This window comes from Hemiscyllium ocellatum, chromosome 33 (assembly GCF_020745735.1).
Source record: "Hemiscyllium ocellatum isolate sHemOce1 chromosome 33, sHemOce1.pat.X.cur, whole genome shotgun sequence".
NCBI classification, from domain to species: Eukaryota; Metazoa; Chordata; class Chondrichthyes; order Orectolobiformes; family Hemiscylliidae; genus Hemiscyllium; species Hemiscyllium ocellatum.
The window spans coordinates 1,767,597-1,789,875 of NC_083433.1; the positions used below are offsets into that span (position 1 = coordinate 1,767,597).

General features: G+C 39.5%; 1 protein-coding gene across 8 annotated transcripts in view; it reads left to right on the forward strand.

The window, feature by feature from the left end:
• LOC132831360 (RNA binding protein fox-1 homolog 2-like) overlaps positions 1-22,279 on the forward strand; it is a 335,115-nt gene that overhangs the window by 277,117 nt on the left and 35,719 nt on the right. For all 8 annotated transcript variants that reach the window (XM_060849458.1, XM_060849452.1, XM_060849456.1 and 5 more), the window contains 2 exons: positions 10,802-10,894; positions 16,163-16,223. In XM_060849458.1, coding sequence (XP_060705441.1) covers positions 10,802-10,894; positions 16,163-16,223 — 154 coding nt within the window. The remainder of the gene's footprint in view (positions 1-10,801; positions 10,895-16,162; positions 16,224-22,279) is intronic.

The window sequence follows — 22,279 nt, forward strand, 5'->3', positions numbered from 1 at the left end:
TGTTTTATATGATTAACTGTCTCACTAAAACCACATCATGCTAAAAAGGGTTAGGAAAAACATGTCTTTTTTTAATCCCTTTCCTTTTGATTTTATGACTAATGAACCTACATTTGTAATACTGAGATATCAACATTTCTGGTGACAGATTTGACCAGATTCCTCTCATATCCCCACCTTTTGCTTTAATTGTGAATTTCACAGCTGTCTTTGCATAGTTGCTATTCTATACATTGGGTCCTCTTGAGTCGACCACAGATATCCAACTCTCAGAAACACACTTTGCATTGGTGTGCTTGCTGTGTATGGTATCTGTGAGACCATTGCTAACCATGTTGAAACTGCTCTGACTGGGATAAATCAAACTGAATTGATGATGAGGAGTGGCTTGCAAGAATGTTCAGGGATCCTCAGTTTGGATGGAGTCATTTCTAGAATGGGCGCTATAGTGACATTTAAGCTAAATAGTAGTCAGTGTACTAAAAGTGTTCCAAAAAGTCAATATTATTCTCCTATTGAATATATTTTTGGAAATTTGTTTTATCAGTTTCTTGAAAATACCAACACCTTGCTGATTTATGTTTGCATGAATACCTTGTTTAAGTAATGTTAATTCTATTTAAGCCCAGACAAATATTGGATTGTGATTCAACTCAAGTGCTCAAATTTCCATCTGCTTATGTCTTAGAAACAACATTCCTATAAATAACTATTTATTAATTTTATTTATCAAAAATGAATCACTAGCTCCCATTGATTTCAGGTAAACGCATCACCATGATTCTAAAAGACCCCATATCAATGCCAGGTCTGTGCTAAGTTAAAAGATCTCAACCAGGGAAGCCGTTTCAGTCTCGAGCAGCCACCATGTCTTTAACAAGTAGGGGTGGGGGTGGTGGGAGGAAAAAATAAGGATTTCCCATGATTCCAACTCCTGATTGCCATCAATGATCACAGGCATCTGGTGAGGACAGGATCAGATTTGACTGATCAGTGCTTTTGAGGTCAAATAACATTCCAGAACTAACAGCTTGGGCTAATGCTGTAAGAAAGGTACTTTGCCCAAAGTATTGGAAGGTCAATGGATTCTTCACCCAAGGAAATGGCATTGCTTGTAGACAAGAAATTGGAAGAGGGGAAGGTGATTTAATATAGAACCGAGTAGATAAAACTAAAACATGGACAAAAGATTGGCTTATTCACAATAATGGAATTCTCCCATGTTAATATTCTCATAAAAATCTTGATTGCAACATTTTCATAATTTCAATAGGTTTTTTTATTGCTTCTAATGTAAACAGGAGCTTGAGTTCCATTAATCTAAAATATATCATTACTTCCTCTGATAATTGTAATAATTTTCCCAAAAAATCACACTCTTTCGTTTAAGATGCATTTTCTAATGGAAATTCATAAAAGTATTGACAAAAAATTAAAATGAGAAAATTTTAAACTGTTTTTCATTGAGTCACTTGAACATTTCTGCAAAGAGAACTGTGTTGCTGAAACTATTCATCTTAAATCTGATGAGTGCAAGACAAGGAATTTGGCCACATGTCTGTCTGTCTGTCTCTCTCTCAGCAACAATTTTAGCCAATTTTCTAGGCTTGATGTAACCCCAATGAACATAAGTGAGAGTTAATTTTATCATTACAAAATAGATAAAATTATGTATAATGCAGGCTTGAATTAATCAATGTCTTTGTTGTCTTGATGGGAGAGTATTTCCATGTGAGTGCCATGTCAGACGAGTGGGGCAACATGAAACCCCTTGTAGTTTGGGTCTTCCTTGCTCCTAGCATTGGTGCATGGCTTCCTCTGACCAGGGTTTACTCTGCTGATTGGCCTCACAGCTCTGTTAATCAAGGATAGAGGGAGGAGATCAAATGGAACGCAGGCATTCCAAATTGGATAAATACTTTGTCTTAATAACTGGTCCATGAGCAGTGTGCTCATTGGTGTGCTGTTTTAATGCAGCAAGGATTTTGTGGTATCATTTGTGGGTCTGAGTTCAGGGGAATTGATTCTTGCAAACAGCTTCAAGTCATTTACAGATAAATAAGGTTGTAGATGAAAATCCTCTAACGCAGCATGAAAACAACTACCCTCGACCAATCACTTCAAGCATGATTGTTTTTTGCTGCTGAAACTGTGTTTATTATGTGCACTGTGGTATATTGGGGATATAGTGCATGTATTCTTATGGGTTAAATTGTGTTTTCTGTCTATGAACACACATAGGAGTATCGCCTTTTTTTGATTTCTCGTTTTTATATTTGTATCTAGTAACGTTTATTTATCATTCTTCTGCAGGGGTTGTTGATCTACTTTTTGACACTGCTCATCTGTTGCTTGTATTTATTGCAGTTCTGAGGCCAGATTAAAACAACAAGTTACTTGGGCTACCTCCATCGTACCTTACTACAATTATTTACCAGTAACTTCCTGATGCTTACAATAAACCCTCTGTTTAAGCACTAACTCCAAAGAATAAAACTAGTGCATATTAAATTGTTAAATTGTTTCTACTAAAATACCAATAAGGCTACAATGTTCATGCTGTGATCAAAGCAAGTTAAGTCACTCTTTGTGTGACTAAAATACGGTGAGGTGATTTTGGGAATAGTTAGATCTTCATTGGTTAAATTTCTGCCAGTTGTACAAAATTGGGTTCTTTAACATCTGCTGCTGTGGCAAGCATGTCTCCATTCTGGGTTCTTTTCCCCACCAATTTTCCTTTTCTCTGTCTGCACATTCAGGTTGAGTGATTTGAATTTAGATTAGATTAGATTCCCTACAGTGTGGCAACAGGCCCTTCGGCCCAACCAGTCCACACCGTCCTCTGAAGAGTAACCCAGTCAGACCCATTTCCTTCTGACTAATGCACCTAGCACTATGGGCAATTTAGTATGGCCAATTCACCTGACCTGCACATCTTTGGGTTGTGGGATTATTCCAGATTCCAACAAAAATTATATTTCGAGATGAAATGCTATTTATTGTTTTTTCCAATCTTGGGGCATCCAAAAACACCCCACAACTGATGGACCAAAATCAATTTATGCTCAGCAAGATGCCGGAAACGGCTGAGATAAATCACTGGTGAATTTCTTTGTGCATTTTTGGTTGAGGGGTTTGTGCTGATCAGAACATTCCTTTCTACTTTCCAAATCATACTGTTATGGACCAGACTAGACCCCCTCAAAATATTTTAAGAAGGTAGCCTAGACCCTAACGTTTTCTTATTTTTAAGGCAAATGTTAAGTGTCATGTTCCGGATGCAATGCAACTGGTCAAACTACTCAACGTGAACCAAAAACATAATTTATTTAAACATTGTAGTTAAAACACAACTGAAGTAACGAAGAACTTAGAATAACTTAACTGTATTGGAAGACTTAACTGAATAATAGATGCAGTAACTGTTACTAATTAACTGTTCCAATATAGTATCACGCCATAAACACCCTCCTCGCAAAACTAGGAAAATTCAGAAAAATAAATTTGTCCTCGTGGTAACCCAGCAGCAGAGAGAAACCCTAGCTTCTAGCTGTAACCGAGAGGGGGAAAAGGTAGCTTCTTCTACTTCAAGCTCACAACAGCAACTGCTTAAGCTAAACCTAAAAACTAAAACAAATCTAGAAATCCCTGGTCTGTGAGAGCAGGCCACACCCAGTCATGCTGCCTCCATTATATATGAAAAAACCCAAGGCGCCTCAAGCTGTTTACTTTCTTACGGACAGCTTGGCACATCTCTTTTAAAACAAAATCCAGGACACAATAACCTCTTAAAGCCACAGTACCGTCACAATAGAAAGGTTAGGGAAGGTGGCGGCGTCATTGGTAATGGCTTTGAACTTGTAATCCAGAACCCTAGTTGTGGGGGCATGGATTTGAATCCTACCATGCAGATCCTGAAATTTTAAATCAGTAACCAAAATAAAAAGTTAACCTAATGGCAATTATGTAACCACTGTTGATTTTCATTAAAAATTCACCCATGTGATGCCAGACCCACAGCAATGTGGTTGACTCTTAACTGGCCTCAGGAAATTAAGGTTTAATTAAAGCAAATCGTGCCCATGTTCATGAACAAGCAAGATTTCGAAGTAGGGATCTCCTCCTGACCCCTCAAGACTTCATGGGTTGTCACCTCCAAATGTTGAAATTGTCCCCTGCATTGCCAAGGCTAGGTCATTAATGCAGATTAAGGAATGCAGTAGTGCTGGGGAACTCTGTTATATATCGTCCGCCACTCAAAGTCACCATTTACTCTTTCCCTGTCATTCAGTCAACTTCATTCTCATCCTATCAATGTTCTTTTGTTCACAGACTTCAAATGCCTTTTGGAAGTCTCTGCATAGTGTACGCATTGCATCACTCACATTAACAGGCTTTCTTTCATTGATTTAATTAAACACAATTTTTTGTAACAATTCTGGGCTGAATTTCCTTAATCCGTGTAAAACAAAGCAACTAAACTCTGACCCAGGTTACTGATACTTAATTTTAAAAAATCCTTCCCACTCTGGAAGTTCAACTGACTGGCGTGCAGTTGCTAGACTTATCCTGGTACTCTCTTATTGATTATGATTATAGCATTTGCAATTTTCCAGGCTTCTGACACCATACCTGTATCTGGGAAAATAGGAAGATTATGGCCAATTTCCACTCTTCATTTCGTCAGCAGCCTTGGATGGATCTGAACTGATATTTGGATTTATTAGCTTTAAGTATAGCTAGATTTTTTTCAGACCTCTTGTTTTTCACCATTTAAACTATCCACGGCCTTAATATCTCACCTTTTACTGTGACTTTGTTAGCATTCTTTTTTCTTGATGAAAGCAAATATACTCCTGTAGTGTCTCAGCCATGCTCAGCCTCCACGTGTCACAGCCTTGTATGGTCTTTAATTAGCCCCACTCCTCCTTGATCTACTCCTTTACAATACATATACTGATAGAAGACTTGTGGATTCTGTTTTCTGTTAGCTCCTAGTCTTTTTTGATACTCTGTCCTTGTTTCTGCCTTTTTTTTACTTCGCCTGTGAACCCTCTACATTTAGCTTGGTTCTCACTTGTGTCATTGACCTGATATTTCTCATTAGGACCTGTTTCATCTTAATTTCTATCTTGTCATCCAGTAAGCTTAGTTTTAGTTTTCCCACTCACAGGAATCTTTCTTGACTACCCAAGCCCTCTCTTTAATGGCAGCTCATTATTGCTATAGTTTTGCTTTCCAATTAACCTGGACCACAGCTGTTGTCACCCCATTCCAATTATTTACTGTATTTTTACTTTTGTTTGCTATTTTGCTTTTTCCATAGTATCATGATGTTTTAAGTTAGCAATGATCACTAATCCTGATGCATTCCCCATTGTCATTGTTTTCCTTGTTTCATTGCAGTTCCCAGAATCAAATCCTGTAACACCACCTTCCTCTTTGGGCCAGATGCTTATTAATCTAAACATTTCTACTGAACGCATTTCATAAACTCTTCATCTACCTGGTCCTTGCAATCTTACAGTCTGCAATAGGATAATTTTAGCCCCCCCCCCCCCCCCCCATTATAAATAATCTACAGAAGTTGCATCTCTGTAATTCCTTGAAAATTTGTTTATCTGTAATTTTTTTCTCCACTTGGATGCACTCAATAATGGAATGCTACTTCCCATTATTTCTTAATTCTAACCAAATAGATTCAATCCTTGACTCATCTAGGACATCCTCTTTTCTAGCACTGTAATATTTTCAACAATACCTGTTGCAGTCTCCTCCATTCCTTCTTTATCTCCCTACATCCTGGAATAATTAATACCCAGTTTTGCCCTTTTTTTTGAACAGGATCTTAATTATTGCTACATTATTTTCTTTCTTGGTCAGCTGTGCCTTCAGCTTATCAACCTTGTTCACTGCTTGCATTTACAAATGAGCAAGGTAAACTTAAACATATATCTAAATTCTTTATACACCTTGTTTTTCCTTTCTTATGTTACATTCTAGTTTCTGTCAATTTAGTTGAAACTCTTCCAAATAGAATTAGTGAACCATGCTGCAATCTCATCAGTTTTAACCTTGTTGAGGCCCAGTCGCCATGTCCCAGGATTATGAAACTCTCTCTCTTGCATCATCCCACTACCAACACATTCTTTTGCTCTGTACTCCTGTTTCTGTATCCTGGTTAGCACATCGTACTAACCCAGCATTTAATGTATTTGAGATCTTGTTTGCCTTGTTCTTTCCTGGCTCTTTTAAAAGCTTTTCGCTGGATCTCATTTTGCTTTGTGCCAAAGTGATTGGTACCATTATCTCTGATTTTTCCACCCTGCTGCTACTAACTGGTAGCCTTTGACCCTGATAGCAAGGAAGCACACATATCTGCTTCCCTCGAGGTCAGGAATGCTCTTTGTTATTCATTCCCAGGTGGAGACGGCGATGTAAACCAGAAACTCCACAGTGTCCCAACCTTCCTGACAGTTAGCCATTTTCTTGCTGCCTGTGTACCATTGAGCGGCACGGTGACTGCATCCCAAACCAAGCAGTGTGTGTTGTTTTTAGCTGGCGGATGAACCACAATGACTTTAGCAGCTGCTGTTTAAACCACACGTTGCAGGAGCAGAAGCAAGCCATTCAACCCATTGAGTCCACTCTGCTATTCCGTAAGATCATGTTTGATCTGATAACCCTCATTTTTATTTTCCTACACTTTCCTCATAATTCTTGATCCCCTTACTGATTTAATTTCAGCCTGGAAAATTTATAGTGACTCAGCCTTAACAACTCCCTGTAGTAAAGCATTCCAAAAATTAACTATCCCATTCGAGAAAAAATTCCTCTTCATCTCTGTCTTGACTGGGTGATGTTTACCTCTGAAATTATGCTTTTGGCTCTAGATTCTCACAAGGGGAAGCAACTTTCCACATCTCCCCTGTCAAGTTTCCCTAGAACCTCTTGTATGTCTCAATAAGGTCTCTTCTCATTCTTCTAAACACCAGTGAGTACAAGTTGCATCTATTCATTTGTTGCTCATAAGAACCTTTTTCCATACTTTCTCTGGACTGCCTCCAGTGCCACTGTACCTTTCATTTGATAAGGATAAGGAGAATTAACATTCTTCACACTGTTCTGGGTGTGTCGACTGATGCTTTGTATATTTTCCTAGTTCCTTCCTCCATTCCATTTGAAATAAAGTACAACAGTCCATTTGCCTTCCTTCGTACCTTCTGAACTTGTATGCTAGCTTACAGAAAATCACCCAAATCCCCAATCTTTCTCCACTTAAATAGGAGAGCTGAGCATTATTTGTTTTGTCAAAGTGCATAAACTCACATATTCCCACACAGTGTTCCATCTGCCAAGTTTACACTCTCTCATTCAATTTATCTATATTCCACTCCAGATTGTCATCTTCAATACTTACCACCTTGACATTAGTGCATTCATTTCTGTCATTTAATTTATGAATACAGATATTTTTAATCAACCTGTTCAGATGTGTTTTGACACTTTTCTGAAATGGGGGGACTTGAACCTGGGCCTACTGGCTCAAAGTAGGGGCAATACCACTCTTCTACAACAGTCTAAGTCAGTAATTTATATTGAGAGTTATTGTGGCCCCAGCACTGAACTCTGTATAGCACTCCACTAGTGTACTTACCATCCAGATTATACCTCCTTATCCCAACAAGTGTTTTGTTAGTTGGTCAATTCTCTATCCATGCTAATGTACTGCTCCCAACAGTATGGACTCTTCCCTTATTTATTAGTCTCACATGTAGTACCTTACTGAACACCTTTTGGAAATCCAAATACATTACAATTTCTGGTTCCTTTTTTTTGTGCCCCACTTGTTTAGAACTTTGGGCGTGATTTCCCTGCCATGCATGGTGACTTTGCGTGATTGCGTTTGTATTTCTAAATGCTACATCCTTTATAATGGATGCTAACATTTTCCTAATGTTTTGCTAACTGGCTTAGAGTTACTTTTTTTGTTGTTTTCTTCCGTTTTGAAATAAGGGTGTTACATTGACGGTTTTCCAATCCTCTGGAATTCTTCACTTTTCACTCTACATTCTATCTACTTACTTCCTGCTCTGTTTCTCTGTTCCTGCTCAGGTCAATACGATCTCTAATTACAATTTGATCAGTTATTCAAATTGAGGATAATTTTCTTCCTTTTTACTGTTGTATGTTGTCCAGCATATTAGTTTTTTCGTAATAATGATGTGCCCAGGCAGCAGGTAACTATTACCCTGTCACCAAAAGTGCACTGTCAATATAATAAAGAGGGTGACCTGAGATCCCCAGAGCTGCCATCTGTGAGAGTGCAAAGTCAAAGCACCTTTCCTTTGATTAATTAATGGACCCATTAGTGCACTCAGCTAAAGAAAAATCAAGAATGGTAAATTGAACTGTTGCTATGGATGTCATCAAGATGAAAATGGCTTCAGCAATAGAGATTGCGTGAGAATTGCTGAAGTCTTTCTAAAAAAAACTACCTTCTATTGTACTTCTGCAACAAAAGCAAATTTGATTTGAGTTTGATTTTTAAATTCTGGATTTTTAAGAATCTGAATATTCCTTTAAGATTAGTGTGACCATGTGTCATTGTCAATCTCAAAATAAAGAAACTTTTGCGAAGACACATTAAAAATGTTCTGTTGTTGCATCTTTCTTAAATTTTAGCTGCTCACTTATCTTTAATTATTACTTCAAAATTAAAGTGATCTCAGTGTATCATTCAAAGGATGGACTGTTTTGCTTATTAATCATTGAGTGAACTTTAGGCCTAATTAAAGTAGGGACTGATTCTGTTTGAAAGCTTAATGGCTTTTTTTCACATTGAATGCCCAAGCAGGTACAGTTCTGGTTAAATGTAGGCCAAAATTGATTTGATGCTGGTCGAGTCTCAATTTCATTTTATGTTTAAAGTACTCTTGCTTTAAAATGTAGTACTGGAAGAAAAACTCGTGTTACTTAATTGCAACATTTCCAATTTCTATTCTTGCCGTTCTCCTGACCTTGCTGAATTCATAGAATGATTTCTAATTAATGCTGAGTTATATTTCATTTCTAATGTATGCCCATTAGAAACTGGATCATGAGTGCCAAACCTAATTTCTCTTGGGGCTTTTATAGCTGTGAGAGGAGACTTTAATGCCATCTGTCTGTGTTGGCTTGAACCCAGGATTCAGAGGTGAAAAGGACAATGTTCTGTCTCTGCCCCCCATTCCCCAAAACAGGGACTGCTTTCAGTATAGCCCTACAAGTCCTTGATGGCTTTGTGATTGGACCATTCCTTTTTAAAGTATGCTGTGGTTCAGAGAATCCAAGAATTGAATGGGATTAGAAGCGGACTTTGTTGTTAGAATGTTTTGGGTGGAATAACTTCTCCATGTCCATGTGGTAAATTGTTGGACCTCTGATAGTTTTTGGCTTTGCTGGCAAATACACAAAACATCTCACCACTAACTGCATTAGTACAGTATCTCTACAACAGCCCTTTTCAACCCATTAACATTGATGTCTTTGCAAGAAAAATGCCACTAACCATCGTACTCAAACTATGTTCTGAATATTTACAGCACAATGTTAGTTCTGTCGAGGGTTTAGAATACAATTTTTTTCTAAATAGTTCAAAGTTCAAGCTTTCATGTGGTCAGTTAATTTCCATTGGCTCATTTCACAGTCTGCTGTGTGGCAGCTGAAAGTTGCCTCTGTCTCTCACACATTAAATTGAGTTAACAGCAGTCTTTCAGGCATCATGCCTGACATGAAAATAGATGGGGGAGTTGCATTTGGGTTTCTTGCATTTCAAAATACAAATTGCTGCTATTAATGAAGCATTCTCATTATTATAATTATATTTCTCAAAAGAGTTATTTTCGTTGAAATACTTGGTGTTTTTGTCTCTACCTATCTATCTTCCTAAAAGGGATGATTCTTAGCTGGTGTGCACTTCCATCGGCTCTAGCAATTATCTGGTACTTGTCCAAGATGAGAGGTTTAGTGTTGCCAAGATAATTGTTGGGAGGTTGCAGCTGAGCCTGATGCTTTCCTTTATTAATTGGATTTTCTAGCAGAGGTCACTGGATAGCCATCAGAAGCAGGATCCCTGACTGATTTTTCAACCCGATTCAACTTAGCAATAAAGAAGATGCTTATCATCCACAAAAGCTTCAGTTGAAATTAACTCTCAACAACTAAGTACCCTAGTAGTACTACTAGCTCGTGGCTTGTGGTTTAGTTTACCTGGAAACTGTTGACTAAGGTTGTCAAACTCTGAGGACCGCAGACAGCAATATTTGTTGAATCAGCGTTAATGGCTTTTTGCCTTCACAAATCAGACCTTTAGTCAACCTTTTGCTTTCCTATTATCTCCACAGAGTCTGCACTTTGGACACAATAGCTGTAGATCAAATCTGAAATCACTGAGAAGAGTGAAAACTAGATAGAGATCATGCGCGAGAATCCCTTACAAAAAGAGTAGGAACACTGCACTGACCTTGAATGCTTTCGGAGATTCTATACCTTTCTCTTTGGTGTTTTCATCCGTTCCTTTCCTTCTCTCCCTCCCATTTTAAAGTACAAGCTGTCCTTGATCTCCCATTTACTAATGAGTAGCCCAAGTAACGAGTACAGTTTTGTTTGGCCTTGCCGCTTACTTTTTTATTTTTTTTTTTAATTTTCCAAGAAACATGCATGAGGATGACAGAGAAAAGTATTGCTGATTGTGGTCATGTACTTGTTCTATTTATAATGATGTGCATGTTGTTCTCCCCCCTTCTCCCGCCGCATGCAGGGATTCGGGTTCGTAACTTTCGAATCTAGTGCTGATGCCGACAGGGCGAGGGAGAAATTACACGGCACGGTGGTTGAGGGCCGTAAAATAGAGGTGCATGTCTTAAAAACAAAATTGTTTCCTTCTATAAATTTATTTTAAATGTCTTGCCTCACCTTTTATTTTATACACTGGTTGTTCGATGGTCATCATATGTGCGTCATTGTTCTAACTATCCCTTACCCCCCCAATCTTTCTTGCACTCTTTAATTTACATAGTAATTCCTCCAGCCTTGCTGACCAGAATTATGTTTGTGTTGTTTTATTTTGTCGTACAAGGTTCCTTCTTTATTTTGTTTATGCGATGAGAATGTCCAGTTTTACCTCTGTGTCTTTCAAAGCAGGGTGCAAGTAGGTTCCCTTTGTTTTCTGAGGTAAAACTACCGAAACACACAAAGAAGTGAGTCAGTTTTCTTCAAAGCAGTGCTGAGGGGTGAATCCATCAGTGGAGACAGCCTCTCCATATGTAAACAAGAGAGTCCTGTAGAGCTTCTTTGGACTGCCTTTCCAAGCAGCTGCAGAGAGCCTTTGATTAATGATCAAAACTACTTGAAATGTTCAAAAGTTAAATTAAATGTTATCACATTATTATAAATAAGTGGATCATTAGAACAAGAATAGTTTTCACATTATTCCTATCCTCCCATTTCAAAACAAACTTGCATAATCACGGTCTTGTTTCCTAGGCCTTGGCTCTATTGTAAACCTGCAAAAAACTTGGAATGTGTTTGTCCAAAGAGGGTCTGAAATCTTACTAATCTTTGGTAATTTTGGATAGAATTTTCTTAATTCCAAGTGAATTTTAGGTCTCAGATTTCCTCCTCAGCTCTGCCTTGTATGCAGACTGGTCTTTATGAATCATTTAAAGTCTTTTGAGTAAGATGTTTGCATATTTTGCTTTTTTTTTATATTTCCCTCCTCGATGGTGTAGCATTTAGGGCCCTTCACTTGAGTCACAGTAACCATGGTAACTATACATGCTGGCGATGGTACGCAAGGGGGTAAGTGAACCAAGAAAAAAACAAAACAAATGAACACAAAACAAAAAGGAAACCCATCTGCCATTTCACGTTTAACGCTACGAATGTGACTTGACTTGTCGTTTTCCCCCTTTCCAATGCTGTTTTTTGGTGCCGCCTGTACTGGATTGTACATTTTTTTTTAAGCAGCCTGAGCTATATTTGGTAGTTGATTGATGGTGACTCCTACACATCTTACTCAGAGTTTTAACGACGGTTTTGCTAATTAATGCACCCTTTCTTTGTGTTTGTTTGTCCTTGTTCCCCCTCTCTCCTCCTTCCCTTGTATGTCACGCCTGTGAATGGTTACTCTGTTTCTCTGGGATTGTGCCTCCTGTTTCTATTGGCTCAATGTGTGGCTTCTCCAATGGTTCTTGGCCCTTCTTGGTACTCATGTTGCACACTGCTGGAAAACTGACTTTTGCCCCCTCACCTAATGTTTAAAATCCTTCACTACAATCTTCTTTAATTTTTAATTTTTTTGGCATGTTCTTTGTTTCATTGTTTTGTTCCATAGTTTTTAGACCTGTTTGCGTGTGACCAACCAAAAGTAAACCTGGTATTTCTCAGGCTAATAACTATATGGAGACTTGATGAGGAAGAGTGTCTTTTGATCGAGTCCAATGTTTCTTAAGCACCTGCTCAAAGACCACCCTTTGACACTGACTTTTAAGAAGAGTTAAACTGCTTTTTCTTTACATCTAATTTTTATTCCAAGCTAAAAGCATTGGAAACATTTTTAGAAATTATGCCAGTTTTTCTCAATAAGGATTATTCATTAAATTGGAAGATTGATGGGCGGCACGGTGGCACAGTGGTTAGCACTGCTGCCTCACAGCGCCTGAGACCCGGGTTCAATTCCCGACTCAGGCGACTGACTGTGTGGAGTTTGCACGTTCTCCCCGTGTCTGCGTGGGTTTCCTCCGGGTGCTCTGGTTTCCTCCCACAGTCCAAAGTTATGCGGGTCAGGTGAATTGGCCATGCTAAATTGCCCGTAGTGTTAAGTAAGGGGTAAGTGTAGGGGTATGGGTGGGTTGCGCTTCGGCGGGTCAGTGTGGACTTGTTGGGCCGAAGGGCCTGTTTCCACACTGTAAGTCTAATCTAAAAAAAATGTTCCATTGTCTTTTTTTTGTTTGATTCTGTCCCTGAAAATGATATTCATCCCTAATCCATAGCTACCAGAAACTCTGAGTATCCCAATAAAGTGGCATTGTTCACCTATGAAGGTGGTTAGTGTGTGTCATTGGCTCTTCACTTTGAAGGGGGCATCACAGCTAAGCTGGATCTTCACCAGACCTGATATCCAAGTATATGCATTGCCAGGAAAGATTAATTGGGTAGCAGCAATGAGGGAATATTGTCTCATTCTCTCTTTCCTTAATCCCAGTGACACTGGCAATAGATGCTGAAGTGCTCTTGTTGTAAAGCTGGTGAAAGTTGGCATTTGCTGCTCTCAAACTGAACATGGAACCTACCGTTATAAATGGATTCTATATAGAATTAGTTGGAGAATGTATTATTTCAGACTTTACAACTCGGTTCAAATAGAATCCATAAAGCATTGAAAACTCTCAGTAAACCATAATCGGGTCACAATACAGAACAGGATTGTATGACATCACAGTCCTGGACCCTCATTGACACTAAGTCCATGTTGTTAAGGAGTAATTTTGTAATAGGAAATCGTGGCAACACCTTATGGTTAAGCCCAGAAATGATAATGATAGTCATACATCACTCAACAGTTACTACTTTTAATATAATTTCCCATACTAACGTCTGTAGTTCTTTGTAATTAATTTAAGGTAATAAAGTAACCTCTGTGTAACTAGGTCAAGGAATATGTCTCTGCCATGGTGTAAAGTTAATTCTCTCACCACTAACATCCACAATTCCTTGTTTAACTGAAAGGCCAATAGATTAGGTTTTTGAGAGTAAGTGTAGCTTTGTGGAAAAAACAGTTTGATAAAATATCAGTCTGTTTCAGATGTTTCTGTTGTTAACCTGTGCTCGGTGCAAATTATTTCCCAAGCTGCAGATGACCAATGGTTGATAGAATCAGACCTCCTATCTGTCCATGATCCAACAGGGACAAATGTAGCTCTCAAGTAATGCCATACTAACTCCTGTCCATTGTGGAAGCCCTGATAGTTACAACTATGACATATTTGAAGTCATCACTGAAACTGAGTTCATCATCTGTTTGTGAAAAGCTTCCTGTGCTCTGATTGCTATCTTTGTGCACTCTAGACAAAGCTGTCCCATGTGCTGCAAGAAGGCTTACAAGTGACAGGGCATGTAGTGAATTTTGCAGGAGAAAATATTTCAACAGATAAAGAAGAAACTGGCTGTTCTGATCTCAGGCTGTCTTCTGATTCATCTGCAGCACAGAAATGTGAATCTTATAGATATATGCTGGCATTTTGAAGAAAAGTTATCCAATTAGCTCTTTCTCTATAATTCTACAAATCTTTCTCCTTCAGTTTTTTTATCCCAATTCCCATTTGAATCTATCAGTCACTGCATTCCAAATTATAATAACTCACTACATTTTAAGAAAAACGTTCCTCTTAGCTAATGTACTTCCTATCTGATGAAGGAGCAGCACGCCAAAAGTTTGTACTTCCAAATAAACCTATTGGACTATAAACCTGGTGTTGTGAGATTTTTAACTCTATTAAATCTCCTTTTAATTTCTGTGCTGGGAAGGTAAACAGTTTCAGCATTTCCGTCCCTCCATGTACTGAGGTCCTTTTACCCTGGTCCCAGAAAATTCCTCCTGTACTTTTTCAAGTTGTTGACATGTTTCCAAAAGTACACTGTCCAGAATTGGACTCAATGCTCCAGCTAATGTCTACCAGTGACTTATAAAATTAATTTCAATAAGTTTTGTCTCTACATCTCTACTCATAATGTTAAGGACCCCTTGAGTTTGAACAACTTAACTTCCCTTGCCACCTCCAAACAGTGGTGTGTTATGTACTTCGGTCTTTCCTGCACCCTTTTTAAAAAACATGCATTAGATTATGTTGGCTCTCTCTGCCCTCCCAAACTGAATCATTTTATACTCTGCATTAAATTTGATCTGCAGTATGTCTATCCATTTCACCATTCTGTGTGCATAACCTTCTATCACCATTTCCTACATTTCAGAGTATGACTGTTTTGTGAGTTTGAACTTCCCACTGAGCAATGAATGCTTGTAATGCTGATAAATGGTAACAAACTGTCCCACAGTTTGTTTCCAGAGACCTACTAAAGTACACATTTCTGTCCAAACTCATTTTCTCTGAAAGTAGAAGAATGCTTTGTGACATGCTCCATCAAATGGGATCAATAGTTTCTCCAACAAATACACCAAAGAACTGTGGATGATGGAGATCAGAAACGAAAAGGTAAATTGCCGGGTAAACTCAGCAGGTCTGATAGTATCTCTGGAGGGAAAGCAAAGTTTGTGTTTCTGGTCCAGTGACCCTTTAAAAGGAGAAGGGTTCTCAGGAAGGGTCACTGGAGTGGAAATGTTAACTCTGCTTTCACTCCACAGATGCTGTCAGACCTGCTGAGCTTCTCCAACAACCTTGCCATTCTGGCTGAATAAACTAATTTCTTAATCAATTAATCAACCAGCACAAGCACAGCTGTACAAAATGATTCTATATTAAACTGCTCATCTCTCCTAGGTTCTTACGGCACAGTGAGAGTGTCCCTGCCTCAAAGCCAGGCGACCCAGGTTCAATCCCATCTAGTCCAGAGATGTGTCAGAACATCTCCGAACAGGCGAATCAGAAAGTACCTGCTGATCTATCCTGGGGCTGTTTTGAAACAGTAATAGTGTCTCGACCTCTGAGCCAAGTTCAAGTTCCACCCTCTCCAGAGGTGTGTGGTAACATCTGAACAGGTTGATGAGGAAATTGTGTTGTAACACCTGAATAGGTTGATTAGAAACATCTGATCTCTCTTAACTCTGAGTCAACAACTGTATAGTGGCTTAATAGCTATATCAAAGTGAACCTGTGAATTTCATTTTTCATCATTTTAAAGGAATAGTGGGAAATGAACTTGCCTGAGAAACAATGGTTTACTTTTGAGTGTCCTTGTTGAAAATATTTAAAGATATTTTGCAATCATTAACGTACATCATGTTAAAAAGTAATTTTAAATTTTTCTAATTCATACTTAATATTATATGCATCACAATTAAGCAAAATCTGTTGTTTCGATGGACTTGCATGTTCTGTACTTTAAAAGCTGTGACCATTTCCTTGGCTAATATGCTGGTTCTATGTCGATCTGTGCATCTCAGGTAAACAATGCCACAGCTCGTGTGATGACTAATAAGAAGATGGTCAGCCCTTATGCAAATGGTAACATTTTCAAATATTCAACATGAGTAAATTTAAATGTTTTTGTGCAGTTCAGGAGCATTGCTTCAAGTTTTCAGTGTGGGGGTAGCATTATACTAAATTCTTAAAGAAGCAAAGCTTTATTTCCACATAGGTTTCAGTCATTGTTTCCATTTCATTATTGAAGAGTTTACAGTCGAACAGGGTCTTCATGTTTAATGTTAATGCCAGCACTCCATGTGGTATAATGCTTTCTACAGATAAGCCTAGCTCCAGATTAACTACCTGGATGAAGTCATCTGACTCATGCTATTGTGCCATTGGAAAGCTATGGCCCCTTTTTCACTGATGCTGGGCTAAAAAATTGATGAAAGGTCTTTCTTAATCCATGCAGTAACTTCAACTGGGAACTGAGTGTGTTTACACCTCTGGATCTGTAAAGACAAATATTTGGAATACACTACAAAGATGTTATGACAAAGATGTTGAGCGCTAGACTGGGAGAGTTAGATTTCTTACGGTGCAAGCAGTGTTTGGCTAGCAAATCAACCTCATTGTTCTGATTAGAGGCTTTTCTACAATGAGGCTGTGGTGACTTCAGAAATAACTGGCCAGTATTTCCTTTGGAGTTCATGTGAAGAATGGCCATTTCATTGAGGTAACAGGAAGTTGCTACTGGACATTTTTTGCATCTTCAGGAAAAACTATAAGACAGGAGCAGAATTAGGCCTTTTGGCCCACCAGGTCTGCTCTGCCATTCAATTATATTTCTCAACCCCATTCTCCTGCCTTCTCCCTCCAACCCTTGATCCCCTTACCAATCAAGAACCTACTTATCTTTGCCTTAAATACACTCAATGGCTTGATTCTACAAATTAACCACCTTGTAGCTGGAGAAATTCCTTCTCATCTCAGTTCTGAAGGGATATCCTTTCACTCTGAGGCTGTGCCTTTGGGTCCCTAGTCTCTCCTATTGTTCTGTCTCTATCTAGATAGTCCACTCTATACAGGTTTCTCAGTATTTTGTTTCAATCAGATACCCGTCTGCTCCCCCAAACCTTCTAAACTGCATCGACTACAGATCCAGAGGTCTTGACTATTCCTCATGAGAAGCCCTTCGTCTCTGGGGTTATCCTTGTAAACCTCCTCTGGTCCCCCTCCCACACCAGCACATCCTTCCTTAGATATAGGGTCCAAACACTGTTCATTGTTCCCGTTGTCTGACCAGAGCCTTACGCAGCCTCAGTAGTACATTACTGCTGTTGTATTCCACCACCCCCACCCCCTCGAAATGAATGCTAGCATTGCATTTCCTTTCCTAACTTGCATGTTAACCTTAGAATCCTGAACTAGGGTTCCCAAGTCCCTTTGTACTTCAGATTTCCAAAATTTTTCCTCATTTATAAAATTGTCTACGCCTCTAATCTTCCTACCCATGTGCTTTACCTCTCATTTCTCCACATTGTATTCTGTCAGCTACTTTTTTGCCCACTTCCAATATATTCTGGAACAGCAAAGTGCACTTCTGGAACAAAACAACATGACTCAGCAAGATGATGATGTAATGGACCAGTAATTCAGAATTCCAGAATTCTGGGGAGATGGTCAGAAGTTACATGACACCAGATTATAGTCCCATAGGTTTATTCAAAATCACAAGCTTTCAGAGCACTGCTCCTTCATCAGGTGAAAATTAGGATATGGCTGTGAATCCCATCACAGTGAAATTTGAATTCACTAAAAACCTGGAATAAAAGTTAGCCAAACTTGCAATCGTTCTGTTGATTTGCTGTTGTTTAAACAAAAACCATCTGGTTTACTAATATGGTTCAGAGAAGGAAATCTGTCATCCTTACCCGGTCTGGCCTACATGTGACTCCAGATCCACAGCGATGTGAAATGTAGAAAATAGGAACAGGTATAGGCCAATCAAACCTTGGAACCTTCTCCGTCATTCAGTATCATTGTGGCTGATCATCCAACTCAGTACTTTTTTCCTACTTTCTCCCCATATCCTTTGATCCCTTTCACCCTCAAGCCTAAACCTTGAAATATAACTTGACTTTTAAATGCTGACCCAACCATTGACCCCCACATTTTGTGAATAAATTTTTAAAGCTATCAATTATTGGAATGACTGTAGTTCTCATCACACTTCTGTTTGTCTTATTTTTAATTGGCCGTGCTAAATTGCCCATAGTGTGAGGTGCATTCGTCAGAGGGAAATGGGTCTGGGTGGGTTACTCTTCAGAGGATCGGTGTGGACTTGTTGGGCTGAAGGGCCTGATTCCACACTGTAGGGAATCTATTTAATATGCAGCAGAGAAATGACCAACAATTTTTAAAAGTACAAATGAGAAAACATAAATCTGAAAATATGTCTTTGAACATAATTTACTCTGAACAATGATTCCAATCATTGTATGTCATCCAGCAGTTTAAAATGTTGGGGTATGAGCTGATGGAAACACTGCTCAGGGTTTTGTGTGTGTGTGTCTGTGTGGGGTGTGGGTGGGTGTGTGTCTGTGTGTGTGTGTCTGTGTGTGTGTGTCTGTGTGTGTGTGGGGGGGGTGTGTGTGGGTGTGTGTGTGTGTGTGTGTGGGGTGAGAATTTTGGTTGTTGCACTGTAAATCAGCGATAATAGCAATCAATCACCAACAGAAGGGAGTGAGCTACGAGACACAATTGGAGAAGCTGAAGCTTCACAGTCACAAAGTAAATGGTTGTGATACCAAAAGGAGAAAGACCAGAACAGAATGGGAACAGACCCTTTAGTTCACCAAACCAACACTGACATATGATGTCTTTCTAAACTTAAAAACCTTTGGCCTCTACGTGGTTCATAGCCCTCTATTCCCTGTCTGTTCATGTAGCTATCAAGATTCTTCTTAAGTTTGTTATAGAACTGCTTCTACCATCTCCTCTGTCAGTGCGTTCCAGGCACTTATCACCTTCTACGTTGTTTAAAAAAAAACTGCCTCCTACATTTCCTTTCAGCTTCCCCCTTTTACCTTAAACCTATGACCCCTAGTAATTGACATTTCTACTCTGGGGGGAAAAAGACTCTCACGATCTATTCTATTCATACCTCTCATAATTTTGTAAGCTTCCATCAGTTGTCCCTCAGCCTCTGGTATTCTCGAGAAAACAAACCAAGTTTATCCAGCCTCTCCTCATAGGCAGGCAATATTTTGATAAACCTTTCTGTCCTCTCTCCAAAGCCTCCACATCCTTCTGGTATTGTGTTGACCAGAACTGTATGCACAATTATAAATGTAGCCTAACTAAAATTCTTCAGCAAGAGATTTGATAATGTTCCCCATGGTAGGCTCATTCAGAAGGTCAGGAGGAATGGGATACAGGGGAACTTAGCTGTCTGGATACAGAATTAGCTGGCCAACAGAAGACAGCGAGTGGTAGTAGAAGGAAAATATTCTGCCTGGAAGTCTGTCATGAGTGGTGGTCCACAGGGCTCTGTCCTTGGTCCTCTACTGTTTGTAATTTTTATTAATGAATTGGGTGAGGGGATTGAAGGATGGGTCAGCAAGTTTGCAGACGACACAAAGGTTGGAGGTGTCGTTGACAGTATAGAGGCCTGTTGTAGGCTGCAGTGGGACATTGACAGGATGCAGGGATGGACTGAGAGGTGGCAGATGGAGTTCAACCTGGATAAATGCGAGGTGATGCATTTTGGAAGGTCGAATTTGAAAGCTGAGTACAGGATTAATGATAGGATTCTTGGCAGTGTGGAGGAACAGAGGGATCTTGGTGTGCAGGTACATAGATCCCTTAAAATGGCCACCCAAGTGGACAGGGTTGTTAAGAAAGCATATGGTGTTTTGGCTTTCATTAACGGGGGATTGAGTTTAAGAGTCTTGTTGCAGCTCTATAAGACTTTGGTTAGACCGCACCTGGAATACTGAGTCCAGTTCTGGTCGCCCTATTATAAGAAAGATGTGGATGCTTTAGAGAGGGTTCAGAGGAGGTTTACCAGGATGCTGCTTGGACTGGAGGGCTTATCTTATGAAGAGAGGTTGACTGAGGTCGGACATTTTTCAGTGGAGAAAAGGAGGAGGAGAGGGGGCCTTATTGAGGTATACAAGATAATGAGAGGCATAGATAGAGTCGATAGCCAGAGACTATTTCCCAGGGCAGAAATGACCAACACGAGGGGTCATAGTTTTAAGCTGGTTGGAGGAAAGTATAGAGGGGATGTCAGAGGTGGGTTCTTTACACAGAGTTGTGAGAGCATGGAAAGCGTTGCCAGCAGCGGTTGTGGAAGCGAGGTCATTGGGGACATTTAAGAGACTCCTGGACATGCATATGGTCACAGAAATGTGAGGGTGCATACATGAGGATCAGTGGTCGGCACAACATGGTGGGCTGAAGGGCCTGTTCTGTGCTGTACTGTTCTATGTTCTATGCAGTTGCAGCATGACTTACCAGTCTTGATACTTTATGTCCCGACTGCTGTAGGCAAGCATGCCGTGTGCCTTTTCGATCACCTTATCCGCTTGTGTTGCTGCTTTCAGGGAAATCTGGAAGGTTAATGCTTCTAAGGGTTCTGTCATTTACTATATACTACTTATGCTTTGACCTTCCAAGGTGATCTCCCTCAGTACAGCTGTGCTATTCTCCCTTATCAGTAACACAACGACTACCCACTCTTTTACATTCCTCTCTATCACACCTGTAACATCTAATTGTCAGTCTTTTCCCTCTAGTAAAAAATGAGGTCTGCAGATGCTGGAGATCACAGTTGAAAATGTGTTGCTGGTTAAAGCACAGCAGGTCAGGCAGCATCCAAGGAACAGGAAATTCGGTGTTTCGGGCATAAGCCCTTCCTGATGAATTGGAGAATTTCCTATTCCTTGGATGCTGCCTGACCTGCTGTGCTTTAACCAGTCTTTTCCCTCTCCCAACCAAGTTTCTGTAATAGCTCCAACACCATAGTTACATGTACTAATCCACGCTCTAAATTCATCTGCCTCACCTGTCATACTCCTCACATGAAAACAAACACATTTCAGACAGCCAGTCCTGTCGTGTTTAGTAATTTTCCCCTGTCTGTTCTTTCTCTTGGCCTTACTGGACTCAGTCTCTAACCATTCCTTGGTCACTTCACTTGCTGATCTTCTGCTCTGGTTCCCATCTGTCTGTGACATTAGTTTTAACCTTCCTAAGAGCACTAGGAAACCTTCCCGCGAGGATATTGGTGCCCTTTTGTTTAGATGCAACCCATCCTCCTTGTATAAGTCCTTCCAGCTCTAGAAAATACCTCAGTGATTCAAATGCCTGAAGACTTCCCTCCTACACCAGGTTTTTAGCCAAACGTTAATTGATTTTATCCTCTCACAACTATTTAATTAAAATAAATTTCTATTATATTAATTTATAGCTACTTAATTCCTTGTGTTAGATTCTCACAAAAAAATTAAACACACTATTCTGTAAACAACAGTCTTAGAACTGGTCTAAAATCCCATTATTGTCTACTCTACCACTAGCCTAAGTCCCTCTACTCTAAAACAGTCTGGGCATGAAAATTAATGGGAATTGAAGATAAGAAAAGAATCACCTGACCACTGCTTAGTAATCAGGAGCTTTCTATCCAAAGAATCACTTTTGAATTTGTCAACTAAGTGCAGCTTCCACAGCACTCCACATGTTATGGATCAAGGTCAGTTATCTGCTCTGGTTGCTGGCTCCTCTGGTTCCATTTCCTGGCTGCTAATCCAGGAACGACTGTAACTTGAAACTATCAGACATGGTGACTGCACCAACTTCTCCCAGAGTTTTCCTTGGTCACTTCTCACCATCACCCTCTGTTAGATGCTGTTTCTGTTGAGCACTATCCCCTCTCAGTCATGGTGTCTACTCGCAGAATCCTCTTCAGTCACTTCTCATCAACACCCTCTGTACCTGATCAAAACACTCTTAAATGAGCACATGTCGACAAATTAGATCTGAAATTTTAAAGTAACCATGACTTGCGTAGCCATTTAATAGGATCAGAGAATGTTACTTTATATTTGTGAAGTGAGGTGTTTATTTATTATTCAAGGACTAATAAAGTT